Source organism: Petaurus breviceps, unplaced genomic scaffold (genome assembly GCF_028583685.1).
Source record: "Petaurus breviceps papuanus isolate PSGF00001 unplaced genomic scaffold, PetGlider_PUasm1.0 90397, whole genome shotgun sequence".
Lineage (NCBI taxonomy): Eukaryota > Metazoa > Chordata > Mammalia > Diprotodontia > Petauridae > Petaurus > Petaurus breviceps.
The window spans coordinates 917759-939399 of record NW_027187239.1 but is presented as its reverse complement, the minus strand read 5'-3'; the positions used below and the strand labels follow the sequence as shown (position 1 = coordinate 939399).

General features: G+C 51.3%; 1 protein-coding gene across 1 annotated transcript in view; it reads right to left on the bottom strand.

The window, feature by feature from the left end:
- Nucleotides 1–3364: 3364 nt before the first annotated feature.
- DDB1 (damage specific DNA binding protein 1) overlaps nt 3365–21641 on the bottom strand; it is a 24947-nt gene continuing 6670 nt past the window's right edge. The window contains exons 3-27 of the mRNA XM_069108531.1: nt 21155–21271; nt 20446–20667; nt 18640–18754; nt 17263–17360; nt 16382–16540; nt 15725–15808; nt 15331–15447; nt 14195–14297; nt 13697–13772; nt 13502–13610; nt 10921–11099; nt 10671–10834; nt 10474–10581; nt 10062–10269; nt 9877–9972; nt 9632–9743; nt 9264–9387; nt 8791–8955; nt 7338–7432; nt 6548–6718; nt 6077–6186; nt 5429–5598; nt 5128–5230; nt 4397–4520; nt 3365–4022 (exon numbers count right to left, since the gene is read on the bottom strand). Of these exons, the coding sequence (XP_068964632.1) occupies nt 3939–4022; nt 4397–4520; nt 5128–5230; nt 5429–5598; nt 6077–6186; nt 6548–6718; nt 7338–7432; nt 8791–8955; nt 9264–9387; nt 9632–9743; nt 9877–9972; nt 10062–10269; nt 10474–10581; nt 10671–10834; nt 10921–11099; nt 13502–13610; nt 13697–13772; nt 14195–14297; nt 15331–15447; nt 15725–15808; nt 16382–16540; nt 17263–17360; nt 18640–18754; nt 20446–20667; nt 21155–21271 (3213 nt within the window). The 3' untranslated portion in view covers nt 3365–3938. The remainder of the gene's footprint in view (nt 4023–4396; nt 4521–5127; nt 5231–5428; nt 5599–6076; nt 6187–6547; nt 6719–7337; nt 7433–8790; nt 8956–9263; nt 9388–9631; nt 9744–9876; nt 9973–10061; nt 10270–10473; nt 10582–10670; nt 10835–10920; nt 11100–13501; nt 13611–13696; nt 13773–14194; nt 14298–15330; nt 15448–15724; nt 15809–16381; nt 16541–17262; nt 17361–18639; nt 18755–20445; nt 20668–21154; nt 21272–21641) is intronic.

The following is a 21641-nucleotide window of genomic DNA, read 5'->3' as shown; positions in this document are numbered from 1 at the left end:
TGCTTAGTGGATATTCAATGAATAGGAATTCTTAATTCCTCTCGTCCCTCCAAATGATCTCTCCTGTGCATCTCCAGCTTACTGTTGTCCACCTCCCCACCCTTCTCTGATTTGCCTGTAATCAGGTTAAGAGAACCTAGAGGTTCTCTGCCAGATTGGCTGATCCATTAGCAGGACAAGCAGGGCAAACCTCATAATTAAATCTTTCTCCCCCAGACTCCAGCTCAGTCTTACTTCCTGCCCAATCTTGGTAACTCATGGACTCACTGGAATGAAAGAGACCTTCCACTGAGCACAGATCCCTAACTATTGTTGGCTGCTAAGAAGGCTGGCTTGCGACCCATCCCAAACAATCATGTGATGAGTCAGTAAGTTTCTATTATTTTCCCAAAGGTCAGTTCGTGCAGAGGCCTGGAGTGAGGTTAGCTCATCAGAGGCTTCATGGAAAGGGGCCATTCCAGCTGGCTGTAGCCAAACTCTTCAGACAGCCCTTCCCCTCAGGAGGAGTGATTAATGGTGCTTGAGGGGGGTTTTCAGAGCAGAACATCATTTCCCCAAGGGCTGTTTGGGGGTGGGATGTGTAATGATGAAACTTAATTCTCAATGACAATTCCCAGGAGCATGAACCCCAAGGAATGAAAGTGCCAAAAGGCTTCAAGGGCTCCCCAACTTAGAAAAATGAGACAGACATGACAAGAGCTAGAATAGGGCTCAATCACCTTATTGATGGGGAAACTGAGGCTACACTGGCCTGCCTAAGATTACAGTTAGCTAGAAAACAGTGGTTGGGCTAGGACTAGAAAAGAGCTCTCCTGACTGTTAGCCCAGTGTTCTTTTTACTGTACCATGGGCCACAGCCACAGAAAGGTGTGAAGCCACTCACGCTGAGCTCAACAGGGATGGACAGAATCTTGGTGGAATTCTACCACAGGTCCCAGGGTGTGCTCCTCAGCTGTGAAGGTTCTGGATGTCACCCAGAGGCTCTGCATAGCTGATACCAAATGCACAAGAGACTAATTCATAAACCTAAAAACAAAATTTTTTAATTTCCAGTGGGGTTAGGAGGGAAGGGATAGATCTTTTCAGTGACTCAGATACTCAAGCCCATTACCCCAAACACCTCTCTCAATACTTGAGAAAAAAACAAACCAAAAAACCCAGACCTAGCCACAAGGCCACTTACAGAGCCAGGAGTCAGAGCTGACGGAGGAAGATGATTTGGAGCAATGTCCTTCTCAGGCTGTGGGAGAGAGCCCCGACAATGATCCCTGCTCCACTGGAGGCCACTTCATTCTAGGTAACAAGGCCCCTGTCCACATCAGCTTCTCCCTTGGATGGTACTGAATTAATGTGGCCAAATTTCCTCTTTGGATCGTCTCATGTGGATCACTTTTTTCATGGTAGATCATGGGTAATTTAATGTTTCACACATAGGATCATAGGAGTTATAAGCTGGAAAGGATCTTAGATGTCACAGGCCAATCTCTGTATTTTAAGAATTAAAGTGAGGCCCAGAAAAAGGGTTTTCTCCAAGATTATAGAGGTATAAGTACCCGTGCCTATATTTGAACGTCTTCCCACACAAAAGCAATATTCTTCCACATTGTAACCTGGTAAAAAGCCCTTTTTCTTGAATGCGTTTGGGAGATGTCCCTAACAATCCATTTATAAACCACCATCTGCTAATCTTAGCCATGCTGTATGGATTCTTAGTTTTAATTTCAGAAGGTGGCATTTTTTATCTTGTCCCCAAATTCTTTTTTGGGGCCTACTTATGGGCCACCTTGCCCTCAGTACGCACTGAATGTAACTAACCTACCAATTGCTAAAGACAGCTTGGACAATCTTGGTCAATCACATGGGTATGGTCTTCCAGACCTTAGTCAGACACTTCCCTTGTCAAGACTGGTCCCCAGGACAAGAAGTCTGGTCACATTCAAACCCTGTCTTTAAACAATTAGTTTTGCATTTCAGTTGAGGTCAAATTGTGTCTTTAGGAGACTCTGAGAGGTCGCACGAGAGAAATCGTTTGGCTTCCTTAAGTCAGCAGCCAAGGGAAAACCAGCGAGAAGGGAGCTGCACTGCAGACAGTACCCACCCTTCCACTCACTGACAGCCCACTTGACTTGGGACATGACTTCGAACTTTCTGATGTTACTGGGGGAGGCCAGACAGCTTGGGAGTGGTGTGAATGCTCAATCCCAGCCTCCTCCCTACTTCTTGCCAGAGTGACCTTTCCACTCCACTGGGCCGACAGTTCCTGCTTCTCCAGGGCTTGTAAGTCTCAAGGTTGAAGTTCTTAGGTTGGCATCTTGGCCCTCCACAATCTGCCTTATTGCACCCCCCTCTGTGTCCTAGTAATAGCATGCTACCTGCCATGTTGGAGGGATTATCTCCTGCTGGGCTCTCCCTCCCCACCCTCCAAACAAGTGATGCATGTTGAAAGCCTTCCCCTTCAAGGCCCAGGTCAGGGGCTAGGCGCCTATCCATGCAGCTGCCTGGATGCCTCCTGCCACTGGATGACTGCTCCCTCCTTCGAGGTTCTCAGGGGATGGGCCTGACCCTTCCCAAAGCACCGTTATTTATATCTATCTTCTCGGCTGGGCCTTCCTCAAAGGGGGCTTCTGTGCTCTAGGGTTCCTGGGCCTCCCTCACCAGGCCTTAACTAAACTGCTCTCAGAATGACCCGAGGGCACCCTCCTGGGGGAAAGGTGGTCCGCATACAAAGTCTTCAAGCTGGGACAGACTTAACAGAGTAGGCAGGCACTTAATGCCCCTAGAACTGGAAAGAGGCCTAAATCCCAGACCCCCATCCCATTCTTGGGTTTCTCTGTCTAAAAGGTGTCAACTGCTTATTCGACTTGGCCAGACTAAGCAAAGGGAAAATGCAGAGTGTGTGGAACCAGGAGGCCGGTAAATCAGCCTGTGTTTGTTCTACAGAAGTCCATGGAATTTGTCTCCGCATATCTTTCTTAGGCCTCTGTGAGTGCAGTGGGTGCTGGGCAGCTGCAGGAACATTCAGAGTGGACCAGAGGACCACAGGACTTGGGGAAAATCTGCCTCTCGGCTGCCCTCTCCACATTATGACCACTTGGGCAGATTAGTATGGAAAGAGTTAGTGGAGTCACATTAGGGGAACGTAGGAGAAGTGGAAACACCGGTGATTCCTGGACCAATCTTCCAGGCTGGGACGTCAGGTCAGATGAAAAGAGGGGAGGGGGTGCGGAAGTAGGTGAGTCGAGCTGCCTCCCACAGAGAGGTGGGGAGAAGAGCCTCAAGGTGTTTCAGCCCTGGCACCAGCCATCTCAACTGTGGCCAGGCCAGGAAGGGGGGGGGGGGGGAAGAGAAGCACAAACAATGGGGCTCTCCTCTTGGATTCTACTTTATTTGGTAAAACTCAGAAACAACAACCCGTCTGCTTCCCCCGCTCTCCTCGTCCCTGAAGGCAAAAGCTCCCCAGGGAGCCCCGGGATCTGTCACCCTTTTGCCTGGTGGTCAAGGACTGAACGAGGGAAGCTCTCAGAGGCAGTAGTGAGAAGGCAGGAGGAGGGCCCAGCTTCAAAGCCAGAGAGCCCCGTCCACCCCCCACTCCCAGCAAACCAAATCCAAAGACCCTAGAGAACAGCGAATGAGCAAGAGTCACAGATCTTCCCTTCAGCCAAGAGCTACAAAAGAGGACAATTGGTCAAGACCAAGGCTTGGTGGTCCCTGGTGACAGCTGAAAACCCAGGCATGAAAGCACTGTCCCCCCAGCCCATTCCCAGTATCTCTAGGGAGCTGGCTTTAGTCCAGAAGGGCCCTACTCCCACGCAGGGCAAAGTGTGGCTCCTGGGGCTGGTGGGCAGCTGGCTGGGAAAGGGCCCCCTCGCTAAAAAAAAGGAGGGGGCGGGGGAAGACTCCAGGCACCGCCATGGAGACAGGCGGCTCCGGCCACGCAGTTAATGGATCCGAGTCAGCTCCTCCACAACCTTGATCAGGTCATCTGCGGTGGCCTCGCGCTTCATGCCGCTGCCGTCATCATACTGTAATGAGGAAGCCAGGGTTTGGGAAGAAAGTCAGGCAAGAAGTGATCCCATTCTCTCTCACGGAGAGCCAGGAGAACACGCTGTGATGTGGCTGAGTGAGGTGGAGACAGCCTCTCAAGGAGAAAGCAGCTCTTCTGTCTCAGAGAAGACAGGACTCAAGCCTACAGCACGTGGACAGGTAAAGGAGCTCCTGCCTGACAGTGCATGGCCTAGGGTGGGATTTCTAACTTCCTGCATTGCCAAACCGAGAAGATGGCCTCTCATCCCCACTTTCTAGAATGACGATGGAAGAATGAGAAGGGAGAGGCTCACACAAGATCCCGAGCTTCCTGAAATCAGGAAAAAGCCCCTTGTGGTGTCCCAAGGCTCACCTGTAAGTTGGCCACAACTTCCTGCATCTTGGGCCGGCTGATGTCCAGAAAACTCTCAATCAGATCTCCGTCAATGAAGCCTGTAGCTGGCTCTGTCTTGCGTTCGGTGTGAAACGATCTCCAGGTACAAGGATGAGTTAAGGAACAGGGGATCACTGAGAAACACAGAGACCTGCCCTCACCTGGCCTCCAGAGAGCTCCCTGCCAAAGATGCACAGCTCCTCTGTCAGTGGGCGTGCTCCAACTCACAGGACTTACAACTGGCCAGGGCCTTGAAGGACGTCGACTTCAAACCTCACATTCTGCAGGCAAAGCACCAGAGATTCTGACAGAAGTGACCTGCCCGAGGTCATGTAGCTACAGAACCAGGCCCTGCCCCGGGGTAGTGTTCTTCCCAAACACTGGACAAGACCAAGTTCTCCAGGGTGCCCCTGCCACTCCCTGCCTGCTTAGGGCAGCTTAGGATGTGTAGACCGCTACACTGGGGCTTGGTCTCAGGTCCCAGTGACCCAGCCTCCTCTTCTTCCGTCAAACACCTAACATCTTCAAAGATAAGCTCCTACGTCCCCATCCAAGACATTTCTCTGCCCAAAGAAAGGCCAGCAGCTCTTCCCTACAGAGGATATAATTTTGCCCCAGCTGCTGAGGCTGAAGTGGGTGGCACCCCTGGGTAGGGCAGGGTCAATGGGCTTGGGAGTGCTTAAGGATAACAAGAACTCCAGAAAGGATATAAGGAGTGCTCAATCTTGCCAACACTTTTGATGACTTTATTGAGTCTGTTCTGCATGTCCAAGAGGAGATTGTACCAGCTTTCTGACAGTGAGGTCACCAGACCTGAGAAAGCAGAAATAACAGGGCGCCAATGGTAGAGGTCTGGAACCCCCCCAGGAATTGCCACTCACTCCAGGGCAGCTCAGGCTACAAGGTGGAAGGCCTCCCAGGGCAGAAGTGGGATTCGTGAATCCCAAACAGGAGAGTGAATCAAGGCAGAGATGTGTTTGTGGAAGGGGTCCCCAGGAAGACCGGCCTCACCGATCATGCCGTTGACTGTTCCAAAGAGGACAGAGCCTTGCGTGGGGGTGGAGGTCTCGCCCAGGTTCTGCATCACCAGGGAGCCGTGGCAGAAGACGTTGACAAACTCCCCCAGGTGGAAAAGCCCCACCTCCTGCAGGTGCTGCCGCTCCTCGTCAGTGGTGGCAGCACTGGAAAGCACAAGAGAACCACCGCTCATTACCCCTCCCCCATGGAGGCTCCAGGGGCTCGGCCATATACATTATGTGCGAGAGTGCAGGCCAGGCTGCGCCAGTCACTGCTCTTCTAAGAAGGGAACATGCCAGGGCTGCCCGGGTCCTGGAGAGGGCGGAAGGCCTAACCCTCAAAACCAGGGGCCTCTGGCCTCAGACGTGACCTGCCAGTGCCACTGGACACCCTCGCTTCCGTACACGTGGAAGACGTCACCAGAGAACGGAGTCTTAGGGGATGAGAATGCCTCATTTCTGAGTTCCATCAGTCAGTGTTACCGACCTACAGTCAGACCAGTCTGTGGGCAGCACACAGAGGCCACATCTGCTGCCAGAACCATGTACTTTATGGCACCACAGAGGGGCTAAGAATGCAGACTCGAATCTCTGCATCTCTGCCTTGTCCCCTTCCCCATCACTCCCACAGAAGGTCACTCACCTGTCCTTCTGACACACAAACAAGTTAAAAGCATTCTCAGCCCCCAGGAAATTGTCATCATCTAAGATTTCTACAGCACTCATCCAGTTGGGGTTAAAGTCCCGGGCAATCTTGAAAAAAACCCAGAAGAACGAAAAGAGTCAGCAAGTTCCATGGGATGTAGTCCTGGGACTGACTGTATTTTGGCCAGAAGGCTAAGCATCTTATTTAAGGACGGGTTCATGGTGGCAGCCCATAACCCCGTTCCACATCCTGGTTTGACTCCTGAAGAAGGAAGTCAAGCTTCTGCTCCTACAGCCTTTTCACCAATCCAGGCCAAGACTGCAAAGGAGCTAGAAATTACACCCAGCAGGTCCCCACACTGGCACCATAATGGTTCAGTGCCGGTATGAGACCCCAGGGAAGGCCTCCCCAGGCCCCGGCTGAGGTCCCATTCTAATGACTTTCCTGGACCAGAAGCAGCATCCTCACCTCTTCAAAGTTGCCCTCCATGGGCTTGTAGGCGAGAAGCAGCACCGAGCGCATCAAGTCCCCAACCAGGATGAAGTCCCCCTTGGTCTTCAGGTACAAGGCCATGATGTTGTTATAGTGATTGCACTCCGTCCTAAGCTCTTTCTCTGCTGTCCACTCATAGAGTCGTACCTGGGAAAGACAAAGGCAGGAGGGTTTTCTCCCAGGGAATCAGAGCGTGCTCCTTGGCCATCAGGCTCTCCACCCTAAGACATCTCCCTAGAAAGGAAAGGTTGCTCTCCAGTGCTCTGATGCCTAACCGGAAATGGGCAGGAGCCCTCTCCCAGACCTGAGTGCCTAGAGCCTGGGCTGAATATAAAGAGCTAGGCTGACTACATCGAGATGAAATTTAATAATAAAAAAGTGCAGAAGGAATGTTCAATATGTGAAGAAACCTGTAATGAAGGCTCTGGGGCTTCTCCAGCTTGAACCACCCTGAGAGTCCCTCTGCCCCTAGGCCATAGAAACCTGGCCATCAGAATCCATTAAGCACCAGTCCCTATGCTTCTGCCTGAGAAGCCCTCCTTACAAAAGTCTGCTTTGTTTCCTCTGTGAAGAGTCTTGGAGAACAGGGCTGTTATTCCATTTCCTCTTTGCAACTGCTTACAGGATTCCGCACAAAGGAGAATTTCAGTACAACAGCCCACTGACTCACATCCCCAGGTCCTGAACCTTATCTTACTAGGAAGTCCCTCATCTGAGTGTAGGGCACAGCGCCAGACCAGAAGTGCTGCCCTGTAAGAGGTCTCACCGTGCTGTTGATGCTGGCTAAGAGTTTCCCATTGAATTCCACCATGGAGTACACGGCACCTTTTACTTCCTTCTCAGCAACAGTCTGTAGTTTGCCTGGGAAAGAAAGATGATGTCCTTCTGTCACCATAAACTAACCCAGCTCTGGCCTGTTCCTCCTCCCCCAGGTCATTCTCTGTCCAGCTCTCTCTTCCAGCCTGGGGCGGGTCAACAGCAATGCCCTCAGCAGCGAGAAGGTCCGAGAGGAACTACGCCTCTTAGAGAGAAACATGAAGCTGCAACATTAGGTGAAAGGGGACAGTGTACTCTACACTAGGTACATACCAGGCACTGGGGAAGCTACCTAGATAACCAAGACACGGGCCCTGCCCTTGCCACATGTATACCCCCAACTATACCATCAAACAGTAAAGGACAAAGACATAAAGAATCCACTTCGGACTAGCAAGATGTGCGTGGGGCACACAGAATCCACCACAGGGCCAGCTGCAATTTCAGATGGGAAAGGAATTCTGGGTGGGAGGCACATAGGCCTGCGTCAATGCCAGTCACAAGTCAGACTCTGCGGTATCTGCACACATGGAGAAAGCCTTCCCCTCCCCGCCCAGAATCTAAGTGGAGTGAGATTCTCTGGCCGGCGGCTGCCGCTGTGGACGCTGTGGGCTTGCAGAAGGCAGGACATCCGGCCAGCTCAACATGTACCCAGGAAGTGGTGACCACAGTCATGACGAGCACCTCATCACAAAATGGCGGCTAACCTAGGGGCAGAGAGCACGGCTCTCGTCGCCACTTCCTCCAGAGAGGAGCCAATCCCTCGGAAAGCGCACTCTTTGGGCAGTCGCCCTCTCTGATGTGACCCCTAGCAGCCTGACAAAGTCCAGGGGTCCAGACACAGTGAGGAGGCTGCCTTGTTTCTGGGTCCTCCTCAGTTAACTGAGAGAGAACGGGGAGCCATGAACAACGGGCCCAGTGCTCTGGGCACCGAGCAGTGGCAAGGAAACGAGAATGACACACGTGTCACAGATGAGCTCCTGACAGCCTGACGAAGGCAATCAAAGCTGGTCTCGCAATTTTAAGACTGATCTTTAGAGCAAGGTCACCAGTGACAAATGTTCTCTCCATTTTATGGATGGAGAAACCTCAGGGACAGTGATGGTAAAAACTGGTACTAGGAGCAAAACTCAATCGACTCCATCCTCAAGGGAAAGAATGTTCCTGGCTTCGTCCCCTCCCCCCTTCTTACTCCTACGTTCTCCCAGTCCTGCCTGCCCACCCCCACCCACCAATAAGATCTCCCAGCTTTTGAAAGGGAGGAGGGGGGCCCCTGAAGCCCCATGGGGACCCACCTGGGCTGACCGCGAGCCAAGTGCCGCCTCAGAGCCACCCGGCCCACATCCCAACTTCTAGAGACGGCAAACCACCTGCTTCTGCAGGGCTGCAGAAGCAACACTCACCGTCTGAGTACTGGAAAACGACAATTCGACCCTGCTTGGGCTCTGCCTCTTCAGGATACACCATGGCAGTGCCTACGATGAAGTACGTGTTGGGATCTTTGCCAAGCTTGCAGGAGACCAGGCTGAGAGCATACTCATTCTGTAGGAACTGGTGGGCATGGAGCACTAGGGAAGAAGAGATGGTGTGCCCTCACCTTGTGGCACGCACACACCTCCCACCTATCCACGACCTACATGGAGTCTTCTCCTCGGGCAGCCCCAAAGGAGCCTGTGACAAGATGGGCTAGAACAGGAAAGGCCGGGGGGGGAGATGTGCTCAAGCAAAGCGACCACAGCAAGGAGGAACCAGGACCTTCCCTCGTTCGTTTCCATGTCTGAAGCGGCCTGTGGCGCTTGGTCTGACTCGGCATGAGAAGGCAGGGTCTGTGCTGCCTCCCCCCCCCCCCCCCAAGCTGGAGATGCCCGGGCCCCACCTTCAAAGGTGTGCTGGTCAATGATGAGGAGGTTGTGCACTTCGACCTCTTCTCCAAAGGACGTCTCATGCGGGGCTGTGCTGCTGGAGAACAGCTTGCTGGAACTGACGCTGCTGGACAAGGCCTGGGGGCCAAGGCGAACTGGGTTAGGCCTTGTCCTCCAAGCCCAGCCCCTACCCCCAGGCAAGAGCAGCTGGGCAGAGGCAAAGGCTGCTTTGGGACCGCCTTGAAGGAGAGACTATTCAAGGCATGCAAGAAGCCAGCCCTTCAGCCCACGTCCACAGCAGTTTGGGGACACGGGGGAGACCGTGCTATTGCAGAGTGGACTGGTCCATGCCCCAAGCAGGATCTGCCCCCAACGAACTGACCTGGGTGCTGGCGCTGGGCCGAAGGGCCGTCGTCCCTCCGCTGGCATCCTGCACTTCAATCCGACTCGAGAGGACCCCAAAGCACTGGGACACTTCCTGGTAGCAAATCTTTCTGTTTGGAGGTTTTTTAAGGAGAACAAAAACAAAAAAGATCTGGCAAGGATGGCCGGCAGGAGGGAGGAGGTGAGAGGCTGCTTGGGGCGCGCTTGGTGACTCCCGTCTGCACCTGCTGGGGGCGGGCTCACCTTGGGGACTCGTAGAGAGGCACAGTGCGTATGTGCAGCTTCTGAATCTCATCGATGGTGCCGATGGTGAGTGTGCTGTTGTTGGCCAAGGCCAGGCTGGAGGGAAGGAGCACAGCTTAGAACAAAGAGCCCGACCCCAGGACGCACTAAGCCCCACCCCAGCTCCCCGAGCGGCTTGGCTTCACCTGTCAGGGTAGCCATCGGAGTTGAGGGGACACATGTAGTTGACTTCCTTAAGGTTGACATTGGAGAAGACGAGCTTGTGATTGCTGCTGTAGATGACGGTGGGGCGGTCAGAGCAAGCAAAGACATTGGTGGTGGAGAGGGAGCGGAACGTTCTCAGCACTGTGGGCTGTGTCCCCAGAGTCACCTTCTTCCGGTCGCTCAACAAGCCTACGGGGCAGAACAGCATCAGGCCCAGGCCAGAAATTAAGGATTTGGACCTGACAGTCTCTATCTGCAGAATCCCACAGAAGGGGGAAAGGGAGGAAAGAGGGGCCAGAAAAGGGACATTCCCAACACTTGTGGGTAGGGAGGCCCAAGAAGGCCACCCCAATGAGAAGCAGAAGGGAGGGTTCTGCCCCGCCCCACGCTCACCTGTTTCAACGCTGAGCCCGAAGTAGAAGAGGGCCCCATCGCCCAAGGCGCACAGCAGGTAGTGGCTGCTCTCAAAGGTGGTCATCAGGATGGAGCGAGGAATGATCTCTGCCACACACAGGGGAGACAGGGGAGACAGTGTCACGCACCACAGTCAGCCCAGCCAGAGCCCTGGCTCCTCCGCATCAGCCACTCACCGCCCCCAAGCATCTCCTTGTGCAACAGCTCAAAGGAGGGAAGCTTCAAGATGCGGGCCGAGATGTCGGTCCAGAGGCCGATGGCGCAGAGAGGAGACATCCCGCTGCTGTCCCCCAGAGGGGTGATGTCCAAGCACGCCACCTCGTGTTCCATCTCTGTATGGCTAATGAGGAGAGGAGGACATCAGAGGGAGGTGCTGGGCCTCAGGGAAGGCCCCAGGAATGGGAAGGAGGCAAGTCAAGCTGGTACCTTATCTGCCTGAGCTCCTGAGGATGAATCTGCAGATAGTAGAGGGCCCTGCCCACAGCCACCACCACCTGACTGCTGTTACAGGAGGCCACACTGATGTTCTTGCCCTGAGGCTCCTTCCATTCACTCACTAACGCTTTGGGCTCCTGGCTGACGAGCCGCACAGAGGCTGAGGTGATCTAGACAGAAGCAGAGGGGAGACCCCTGAAGAGCAGCCCAGGCTCTGTCCAGGACTCCTCTTCCTTGACACACATTTTGGGCGTGCCTGTCCCCACGGTCCCATCGATGGGTTGCCATAAGAGGGGAAATTGTGAAGGAGAATGATTTAAATCAGGTTTCCAGGAAGTTGAATAGAAGGGAAACATACAATCTTATGAAGTGGAAGGGATTTTAGAGTTTAGTTCACCACCTCCACACAATACATAAAAGTATCAGTAACAAGTCTGTCTTGCAAAGAGATTAAAAAAATAAGTGGGGAAAGGACCTGGGTACACAAACATATTTAGAGCAGCTCTTTTTGTGGTGGCAAAGAACTAGAAATTGAGGGGATGCCCATAAACTGGGGAATGGTTGAACAAGCTGTACGATATAATTGTGATGAAATCTTAATGTGCTGTAAGAAATGATGGGCAGGGAGATTTCAGAAAAACCTGCAAAGATATGTGGACTGATACAAAGTGAAGTGAGCAGAACCAAGAGAACCCTGTACACAGTAACATCAACACTGTACGATGATCAACAGTGAACAAGCTCTTCTCAGCAATACAGTGATCCAAGACAATTTCAAGACTCATAATGAAAAATGCTATTGCCTGCAGAGAACTGATGGCGTCTGAGTGCAGATCAAAGTATACTATTTTTCATTTTCTGCATTTTTTGTTTTTTTTCCTTTTGTGTGACTGAACATGTATAACCTATACCAACTTGCTTACTATGGGGTGGGGGGAGGCAAGGAGGGAGACAGAAAATTTGGAACTCATTTTTAAAAATATGAATGTTTATAATCTTTACATGTAACTAGGAAAAAATATATATATATTTTGCTTTTTGGCAATTGGGGTTAAGTGACTTGCCCAAGGTCACATGGCTATTAAGTGTTAAGTGTCCGGGGCAGAATTTGAACTCGGGTCCTCCTGATTCCTGGGCCAGTGCTCCATTCACTGAGCCACCTAGCCGCCCCTAAAATATTATTTTTTTAAAAAGTGTTAGCAACAATAACATTTTGTTTAGTTAGCATCACATTTTTATTTCACCTTGTCCTCACAGTAACTTCATGAGACAGGGATGGCAGAATTACTCTCTGCTCTGATAAAATGAGAACCCAGCATGCACAGGGCCCTGCTGCCACTCTTCCTGTGGCACAGGCTCCCTCCCCATCTGTGGTGCCCGAGAGCCCATCGGGATTCTGCTTCAACACTCACCCTGACAGGGAACGCCCTAACAAACACCCAAGTCCTCTGCAGAGCTCTCTAACTGGCAGAAAATTCCTCCTTATCCTGAATTAAAACCTGCCTCTTGAAGCTTCTATCCACTGATGGCTGCTTCATTCTTCTCCTAGGGACACAGGATAATCAGCACCAGATTTCTAAAAGGCCACAGAGGCCTCTATCTTCCAATCTCCTCCTTCTAAAGAGGAGGCAGCAACTTGCCCAAGGTCACAGGCAGGTCAGAGGTGAAGCCTGACCATCCGATTCCAGACCACAGGGCCTTCCCTGGAGTCGCTCAGAACTGAGTGGGATTAATCCCTCTTCCATAAGTCAGCTCTTCAAGTATTTAAAGACAAGGCGCACAACTTCCAGGCTAAATCACAAGGTCCTACACCTGTGATTTCCGAGTCCCTCTCCAAGCCTGAGGGCCGCTTTGGACACTTTGGAGCCCTTTACTCTTATTACATACAGCACTGCATGTCCGGCTAATACAGAGCACCAGCTAGAGGGCAGTGATGGAGGAGGCCATGACCGAGACATCTGCCTGGCCTCCCCTACTGTCCCGGGCCAGTTCTCCTAATGAAAAGGAGAACACAGGGACACAAGGTTTACAAAGTGCTTCACAGGTATGACCAATCTGTCCTCACAATTCTGAGAGGGAGGGGCTGTTATCAGCCTTATTAGCTGAGGAAACTAAGGCAAGCAGAGCCTAAGTGACTTGCCCTGGATCACACAGCTGGGAAGTGCCTCAGGCTGGATGGGAACTTGGGTCCTCCTGATGCCAGGCCCAGAGCGCTATGCCCTGAGCCACAGCCAGTCACCTGAACTGAGCTGCAACAATAACACGAGAAGGGCCGGAGGCCAGAGCCTGAATGTCCAGGCACATGAGGCTGACATGCCGAAGGGGCTGGGGCAAATCCTACAGTCTCTGCCCCAATGCCTTGTGAGTGACAGAGCCTGGAAAAAGCATTCGGGGTCTGGCATGCCACAGATGGCCACCACCTCCACGGGAAGCCTGGGAGACGCGCAGGGAGGATCAGAAGACAGTGAATGGCTCTCTGGGAGCTGCAGGTAGATCCCCAGAGACAGCAGGCCCCAACCTCTGTTCTGTGCTGAGATGGGGGGAGGCCTGTGGCCCACAGCCAGGCACTTACCTGGATCAGCTGCTGATGGGCCACATTTCCACAGAAGAAAGTCTGCTGATCGTCCACAAACCCCGTCAGCTCCGTCTCCTCCACCTCCTCACCATTCAGCATCAGAACTCTGCCAAGAGACAGAGAGCCTGCCTCAACCTGAGGGCTCCCTGCTTGGCAGAGCACATGCCCCCCCAGGGCCAGGATCATCCTCACCTTGTCTGGCCCACAAAGGACAGCACCAAAGTGTCATCGGTTTCTCGGCTAGAGTCGGACCTGAGAGGCCATAAGCCTAGAAGGAGGATGAAGACCGAGGCATCAGGATGCTTCCCTCAAGAACTCCAACCCTCGGCTCCCCCCAGGACTGCTGGCCTCCCTGTTTGTTACGTTCTTCTTTGGCTTCGAGAACAAAATAGAGCAAGTCTGCCTCATGCAGTGAACAGCACAGGCGCAGAGCTGGAAGGGGCCTCGATTCCTGAAAAAGCCTTCTCGATGTGGAGTCACCAGCCTACTGTGGGGAGCTCCAGCGGGCAGGACATTGTCCTGACCCATCTGTCCTGCTCGTGACTTCTACTTATTGAATAATCACTCTTTGTGAAATCTTTCAAATACTTGAAGACAATTCACATGTTCCCTCCAAGGCTGAGGCCTCACTTCCCCAAAGCCTGCCCTCATCTGGCCACTCTCCCCCCATCGAGACACAGGTTACCGTACCTTTGATACCTGGCAGGTCAATGCTGGCATGTTCGTGGATCCCGATCCCATTCCGGATGATGCGCAAGGAGCCCTCCTTAAAAGCGCCAGAACATGTGACCAGCTGGATACAAACAAAGACATGGTCACCAATCCCCTCAAGAATGAAGATCAAAATCACAACTAGCAATTATGCTCTAGGGGCAGGTGGCACTCTATGCCCTGTGGTTACTCAGGAAGAAGCCCTGAGACAACCAATAAAGGCTGCCATCCCAAGATGTGCAGCCACGGGTCTGGAGGAAATGGCCCACCTGGAAGCTTACTAATTTAGTATCCCTAAACCTCATTCTAAGGTCTTTTAAGTAGCAGAGATTATATCAAAATGTACATATAACCAATTTTTAAATTCTGTAATATTTAAAAAATTTTCACCTTCCAAATTTCAATGCCATGGGACAAAGAACTGATACCGTGGCCTTAGTTATAGCTCTGATTAAGACCACCATACTGATACGCAAATATAAATAGGGTAACATCCGTCCCTTAGCTGAGGGCCTCTCATTTTTAACACTAATCTAGCAGAGGACACCTGGCTGCCTTCAATAGCCTGACACAAAGCCAGGAAGCACCAGGGCCTTGGTGAGGACATCAAAGGAATGTGGAAAGGGATTTGCAGAAAAGTTCCATCTATACCAGAATGTTTATTTACAGCAGTTCTTCGTGGAGTAAAGAAGCAGCAGCAAAGTAGAGACTGGGGAAGGGCTAGCTAGACTTTGGCAGATCACTGTTACAGGTATTGTTGGGCCACACAAAACAATGACCATGATAAATACAGAAAAGCACAAAAAGATGGGAAGGGAAGGGGGCAGAGCCAGGAACCCAACACACCCCCAAGGACTCTAACAACAAAGGAAAGCTCGCCCTCCCAGAGGACATGAGGAGACTTCTCCCTGCCCTACTCTTTGAAGTCTCGGTTCTCAGAGAGGAGAGAGGAAGAAGAATCTAGGAGAAATGCAGACAATGTAAACATGGAAGATAACAATAAAAACCCACTGTAAAAAGACTTACAGCGCTTCCCCAGCACAGGCAGAGTGGCCAGATCTCAGGCCAGCCTCCCCCACTCTCACCCCGCATCCTGCCCAGGGCCTCAGCCTTACCTGGCCCTGGCCCTGCCTCTCCAGGTCCACGACACACATGTCCACAATGGGACCCAGATTGGTAAAGGTCTCCATGGCCACAACGTAGGAGCCTTGCTCATTGCTGTCTACATTGAGCTGAAAGTAAAACATGTTAAACAAATCTCCAAAGTATCCCATCTCCTCAAGTTTAAAGCAAAGACAAAGCTTCTGATCTTTCCTGGAGTCTTGGAATCTGCCAACTCTGTCTATGGAGTGACACCACTGGGGCAGTCTGAAACTTTGCTGCCTTGTTGTGAAGAACTCAGCAAGGCGAAACTGGTCTCATCGGTTTCCCTTAGTGGGAAGTGGCACTGAGGCTCTGGCTGGGCAGGGGCCAAGAACGAGAAGGAAGAAGGAAGAGGGCACTTCTTACCTTCACGAGCTGAGAGTCGCCAAGGCGGGAACCAACAAACACGACGCCATTGTCCAGGTACGTCAGGCATTCGGCGATGGATGTCTAGGAGGAAGCACACCTTGCAGGAGCCACTGTGGGGAGCAGCTGCTCCTCCCCGCCCCCCCCAAACTGTATGTATCCGAGGGTAGCCTTGGGAGCACTCGCAGGGCACACAAGCCTATGTCACAGTGAATCACAGGGAACCTCAACCCGTTAACATCTCTGACTTCTCTGACTCCACACAATGGATCTTCTTGGTGACAGAGCACTGGCCTGCTGCCACAATCCCACTCTCCACAGCAACATGCCCACAGCTCCCACCTTCCTGGGATAAGCACGATTCTCTTAGACTTCCCACTGCCAGGAGCCTGCCCCAGCGCCACGACCATGGGATCTCCCCAGGGTTTCCCACACGCACCCGTTTCTTGCTCACCCCTCTTCTTTATGATAAGGTCCACGGCTCATCTGACTGAAATTTTCTTAAAAGCCAAAACTCACTTGACAATGGAACAACTAAGAGACTGTTGCTAGTGACAGGGTGGCTACAGAGAAAGTGATACAATTTCTGATGGCCAGGTACGGGCAGCCCCTTGAATGCCACTAAATAAAGCACAGAGAACCAGGGATAAGGCTTACCTCTCCAAGAAGCTCCACCCGAAGGTCCTTAAGGGTTACTGTGCCGTCCATCTGCTCCTCCTTCTCTAGAAGCAGCATGAAGAGACGGCCTTCCATGTCTCCCAGCAGGTATCGGGAACCATTTGGATCGACTCGATTGTGGCACACAATAGTGCTTTGCTGTCCCCACAGAAGGAAAAGAAATCAGGGAAGTGGTTTCTGTCTCATATCAGGGAGTGAACCCCAGGAGGCTGCTCCCTTTACTAGGTAGGCCTCACCATTTTATCAGAAGGAACCAAGAAAGCCCCAGGAAGCCTTTGGCTGACAACATAGAGACCTGGGTCCCTGGAATGCACATAAGATAAAGGAAGGAGATATGAAAAATGCAACACATGGAGATCCCTCTGTGTCTTCTGGGACAAAGAGGGGTGAGGGCAGTTATTTTCTGCATGGTACAGATACAACTGAAGATAGCTGCAAGGTCTTCAGGTGAATGCTATTAGAGCAGAACCTTTATACTAGATATTTTCACCCACCAAAAATGAGTAAAATTGTGTAATTTTTCCTTTTATAATGAATGTGGATTTTTCTTTATTTGAAAAAGTAACTACAAAACTTTGGTCTTTTTCTCTACATGAGCTGCAAGGATAATAACTTCTGCTCGATACATTCAGCTACTTCATGCAATAAATGCTACTGCTAGTGGGTGAAAGCTTCTCTTTTCTATGTACACCTGGCCCCTCACTAATCTGTAAGGTTTCTGAGGGCAGGCTATCCTGATGTGTCTCACAAAAGCATCCGTGGTAGATAACAAACAGTGGGTTGTCCACCTCCCAGCTCTAACCTCAGAACAGCAGAAGGGAAAAGCCTAGGGAAGAGGAAACAGGAAGCAGGTATCTCACCTTGATAATGGGAGGGGCAATGGCCAGGTACTTATCCCCATTGTGATAGGTGATGGATTCTTGACCAATAATGATTGCACCTCCAAAAGGCTCTGGGACTGCAGAAGAGCAAGGAAGAAACTTTAGAACAAATCCTGACTTTCATCCTCTCCATTTAAAGAGCAGAAAATGAAAACGGAATTTTCCAGAGGTGTACCTTTTAGGACTTAATTAGAACTGGCATCAACTCAGTATGGAACCCTCTCTTTCTTTCTGGCTTCTCTAGAGCTTTTCAAGGAGTGAGAAATGTTCTTGAATAGTCCCTCCCTCCCAATTTTCTCTCCTGAACAACATTAATTTTTAAACCTTTGACCCTAGTTCTTCCATTCCCCCTGCCCCCTGCTCCCCACCCTTCAATCCTTGCTCAGTTTTTCCTTCTATAAGATCAGAACCAACATGTGGAAGCTGTAATCCATGGTTAAATGAGGGCACTGGATGAGGGTGATGCCAAGGTTCCTTCCAACTCATCTCTGCTACATGGGGGGCAGGGCCTAAGGGCAGGAGCACAGCTCACACCACAAATGAACAGACGGCTGCAAAACCATGCTCTGTGAAAGTGTTACAGCTGCAACTGAACATGCCATCTATGTGGAAAGCGGGGCAGCTGACAGGCACTGTCACCAACAGGAGGCTGTCAATACTGGACCTTACCCAGACAGGACCTAGGCCTAACAAGACCCTTCTAGACCAAGCTCTCTCCTGTGGCCAGCTGTGTGACCTTGGGCAAGTCACAAACTCTCTGTGCCTCCAAATTCCCCATCTATCTGACAGGGGAACATCTAAGCTCCAAGTGCTCCCTCAGCCTAAAGACAGGGATGGGAAGGAGTGGTTGGTCTGTCTACAAAGCTAGGACAATGATCACTTTCTTGTGACCAGCACAGAGACCTTCCCTCCCAGGGCAGAGTAGCAGCCTGGCTCTAACTGACCCTCTCAGATATGCTAAGTCAGGTGCCCAGGGTCACACCCCAGCACAGGTCAGAGGGAAGACCTAAGCCCTCAGGCCTGTGGCCTCCAATCCCCAGGTCAGGGGAGGCTGGGGACTTCCATGATCACTCTCACTTACTGGAAAGGATAAATGATTTGTCTCGGGTCATAGAGTTAGAAGAGGCAGACTGAACGTGAGAGCTGGTCTCTTAATTCTGGGCCATGCTCTTTCCCTTACACGTGCCAAGGAGAAGTGGAAAAAAAAAAACAAACTGGCAACGAGAGGAAGTGCTGTAACACACACCTGCTTCCAGTGACACTGTAAATGGCAAAGGCAGGCAGGGGACAGGATGAAGCAAAATGAGACACTCCAAGGACAAAGCAGATTTCCTCAGAACTGCACAGCTAACCAACCTGCAATCACCATTGAAGCTTCTGCCTCCACATTCTCCTGCTTCCAAGGGCCTTTATTGAATTCCTTCTCTCGAAGAGACACTTCATAGGTCTTGACATGCCGTCCCTGGGGGTCCTAGCCTCAGGAAAAGGTGGAATGTTAAACATGGGGAAAAAGGGGCACCAGTGCTGGTCAGCAGCAGGAAACGGACCAACATCGCTGGCCAAAGCCTAGAGCAGGGGCCAGTCCTTCAGGGTCACCGCTAGTGGAGGCCAGGTGAGGCAAGGCTCACCCTTTGGCCTCAGGCTCTGTTGCCTGCTCACCCTCACACAGCAGCCAATCAACAAGAATTCACCAAGCGCCTTTGTGAAGGGTCTCTCTGAAAAGAACTCCAACTACGGTAGCATCCACAGCTCATCTTCAAGAACAGCAGCAGATGGTGGGAACACGACAGTTTTATAGAACATTCTGCTCGGTGATGGCACTCACAGCAAACAGAAGCTTTGTTTTTGCATTCCAAAACCTGGCCTTGACAGCATCCTGACTCAATTCCCACCCCATTTCTGGCATTGATGATGACCTGCTCTCCCCTCTCTGGGTCACTCGGCCAGTCAGGCCTGCGTAGGAAGAGGCACCCTAGGCAGATACTGGACACGACCATGGCCCTGACTCCAGGCCCTTGAGGTGGCTGCCAATGTAGACTGGAAGGTGAGCTACCCCTCAGAGTATAGCTGGGCCCCGAGAGTCCTCGAAGTTCACGGATCCCACGAACTTAAGGAAGAACTTTCTTATGGAGTGCAGCCCTTGTAGTTCAAGGTCTTTAAAGTTAAGAGGAAAGATTTAATGGAAATAATCTCTAACACAAGGCATGGCAAGCAGGACTCTTTCCAATGGCTCAGGCTTATTGTACATGTGTGTACAGGTCCGCCTCTAGGGGGGATGCCAAGAACCACCCAAACTGTCTGGGAGAAGTCTGAACTAATGGTCTCTACCTACCCAGTAGTAGCCAAGCTCCAACAGCCTGACTTTTATAAAGGGGGAGGAAGAAGAGAAGGGGACTTGCATTGCAGCTTCTAAGAACTAATTCAACATAAACATATCTAGAATGTGTAGGTGAGTTTTCCTACCCAAGTCTCAACTTTCTTCCAACCAGTTACCAAGCCCAGAGATGATGAAGCGATAGAGAGGCCCTCAAGCCAAAGCAGGATCTCCATACAAGGCCTCATCCTCCCAAAATATCCAAGTACCTGAGCAGAACCTAGCAAACCAGGCCAGCACTGCCCTAGGCCAGAAGTGTGACTGTACTCAAGAAATGACTTCAGATTCTACTTGCGCTTCACAAACTAGCAAAGTGGTCTGCTGGTTGGCCTGATGGCACCCTTCATAGCCCAAAGGACAAACCTGGGATATGGACGATGATCTGAGTGAAAGCTCACAGAAGGTAAGCAATGAACTAGACGGGAACTTTGTCCCAGCTGATGCCATCTGAAAATGTGTCCCTTTCTTTCCAAAGGCAATATCCAGATCAGCTCTCTACAGTCAAGCCTTAATGAGCTACAAACGTATTCCAGTAAAATTTTCAGAAACAAATAAAGACAGATTAGGTCACCTTACATTCTTTCCAAGAGTGTAGCACCAGAGCCAAGGAAACCCTCCCCCAAAGCCCCTTCTCATCTCTGCACAATGATCAGCTTCCCAGGCAGGCACCTAACGATACTGCAGACACAAGAATCTCACCCTAGTAAATCCAAATATTCTGCCTATCAATCAGCAGCCCCTTACAGACCAGATCAAGCTGCTTCTCCCCATCCCTCCCCGGTCATTACCTGGTAGACAAAGCAGATGGTGGGGGCCTGGCAACCATAAAGGAACTTGACATCAATGACTTGGAGTTCCTCCAGACGAATGTTGAAGGCTTTCAGTTCCTTATTGTCTCGGTCCAGAGGGATAACTTTAAAGAGGCCGTCGTAGAGGCGCAAGCCAATCATCCGGCACTCAGGGTCAATGATGCCGATAATCCCAGTCTCAGAGGGCCGACCAATCCGATCCTAAAAAGAAGATTCAGTGATAGGCCTCAGCAGAGGGCCCTGGGCACCACTTTCTAGCCTTGGTGCCATCTGAAGATGCAGGAAAATGATAAGCTGGGGCTACCTATGGTCAGAATAGGCCTGGAAGCCCAAGAGGCTGTTACTTAAGTCCAGTTTTACCAACAGCTCAATTCTGTGGTCAAAGAATGCAGTTCACTGACACAAGTTCCCTGTTCTTCAGACTCCCAAGGACAAAGGAAAGAAATGAAGGAAGACGGGCTTTCCTTTCCATAGCAAGTCAAGTCCACGGTGGGTTCTCTGACCACAGAGGAACTTTCCCAATTACCTTAATTTTTCTCAGCCAATAATGTAGCAGCTGATAATTTTTTATTTCTTTCAAAGGCAGAGTCCAATTTAACTCCCTCAGTTCAGTTTTAATGATCCCCAACTGAACAGATAAGTGACCCTGATTTGTGATGCAGCCCAGCCTCCTGGGGCTTCCCCTCACCTGCACGTTGCCATGAGCTCGGGTGATGATGTCAATGCTCTCCCCACTCTGTTTGTACTCCAGGATGCAGGCGTTGTATTTGGCCGTCAGGATGAAGAGAAGATCCTTGCTCTCCCCCTAGAAACCAACCGCGTTGTTAGGAGACTTTCTTGGATAGGGACGCTGGATCTGAACAGTGCCCTTCAAATAACCCAAGAAGTGAAAGGGCTTCTCAGTCACACCCAGTGTGACTTCAGCCTCATGGCCTGCTCTCTCCCTCTGCCTTCTTCTCTTCCCAAACCATGCTCACTCCTTCATGCACACCCTTGATCACAGCCCTCCTTCTATGCACACCCTCGATCACAGCCCTCCTTCTATGCACACCCTCGATCACAGCCCTCTTTCATGCACACCCTCGATCACAGCCTGACTTCTATGCACACTCTCGATAACAGCCCTCTTTCATGCACACCCTCGATCACAGCCCTCCTTCATGCACACCCTCGAT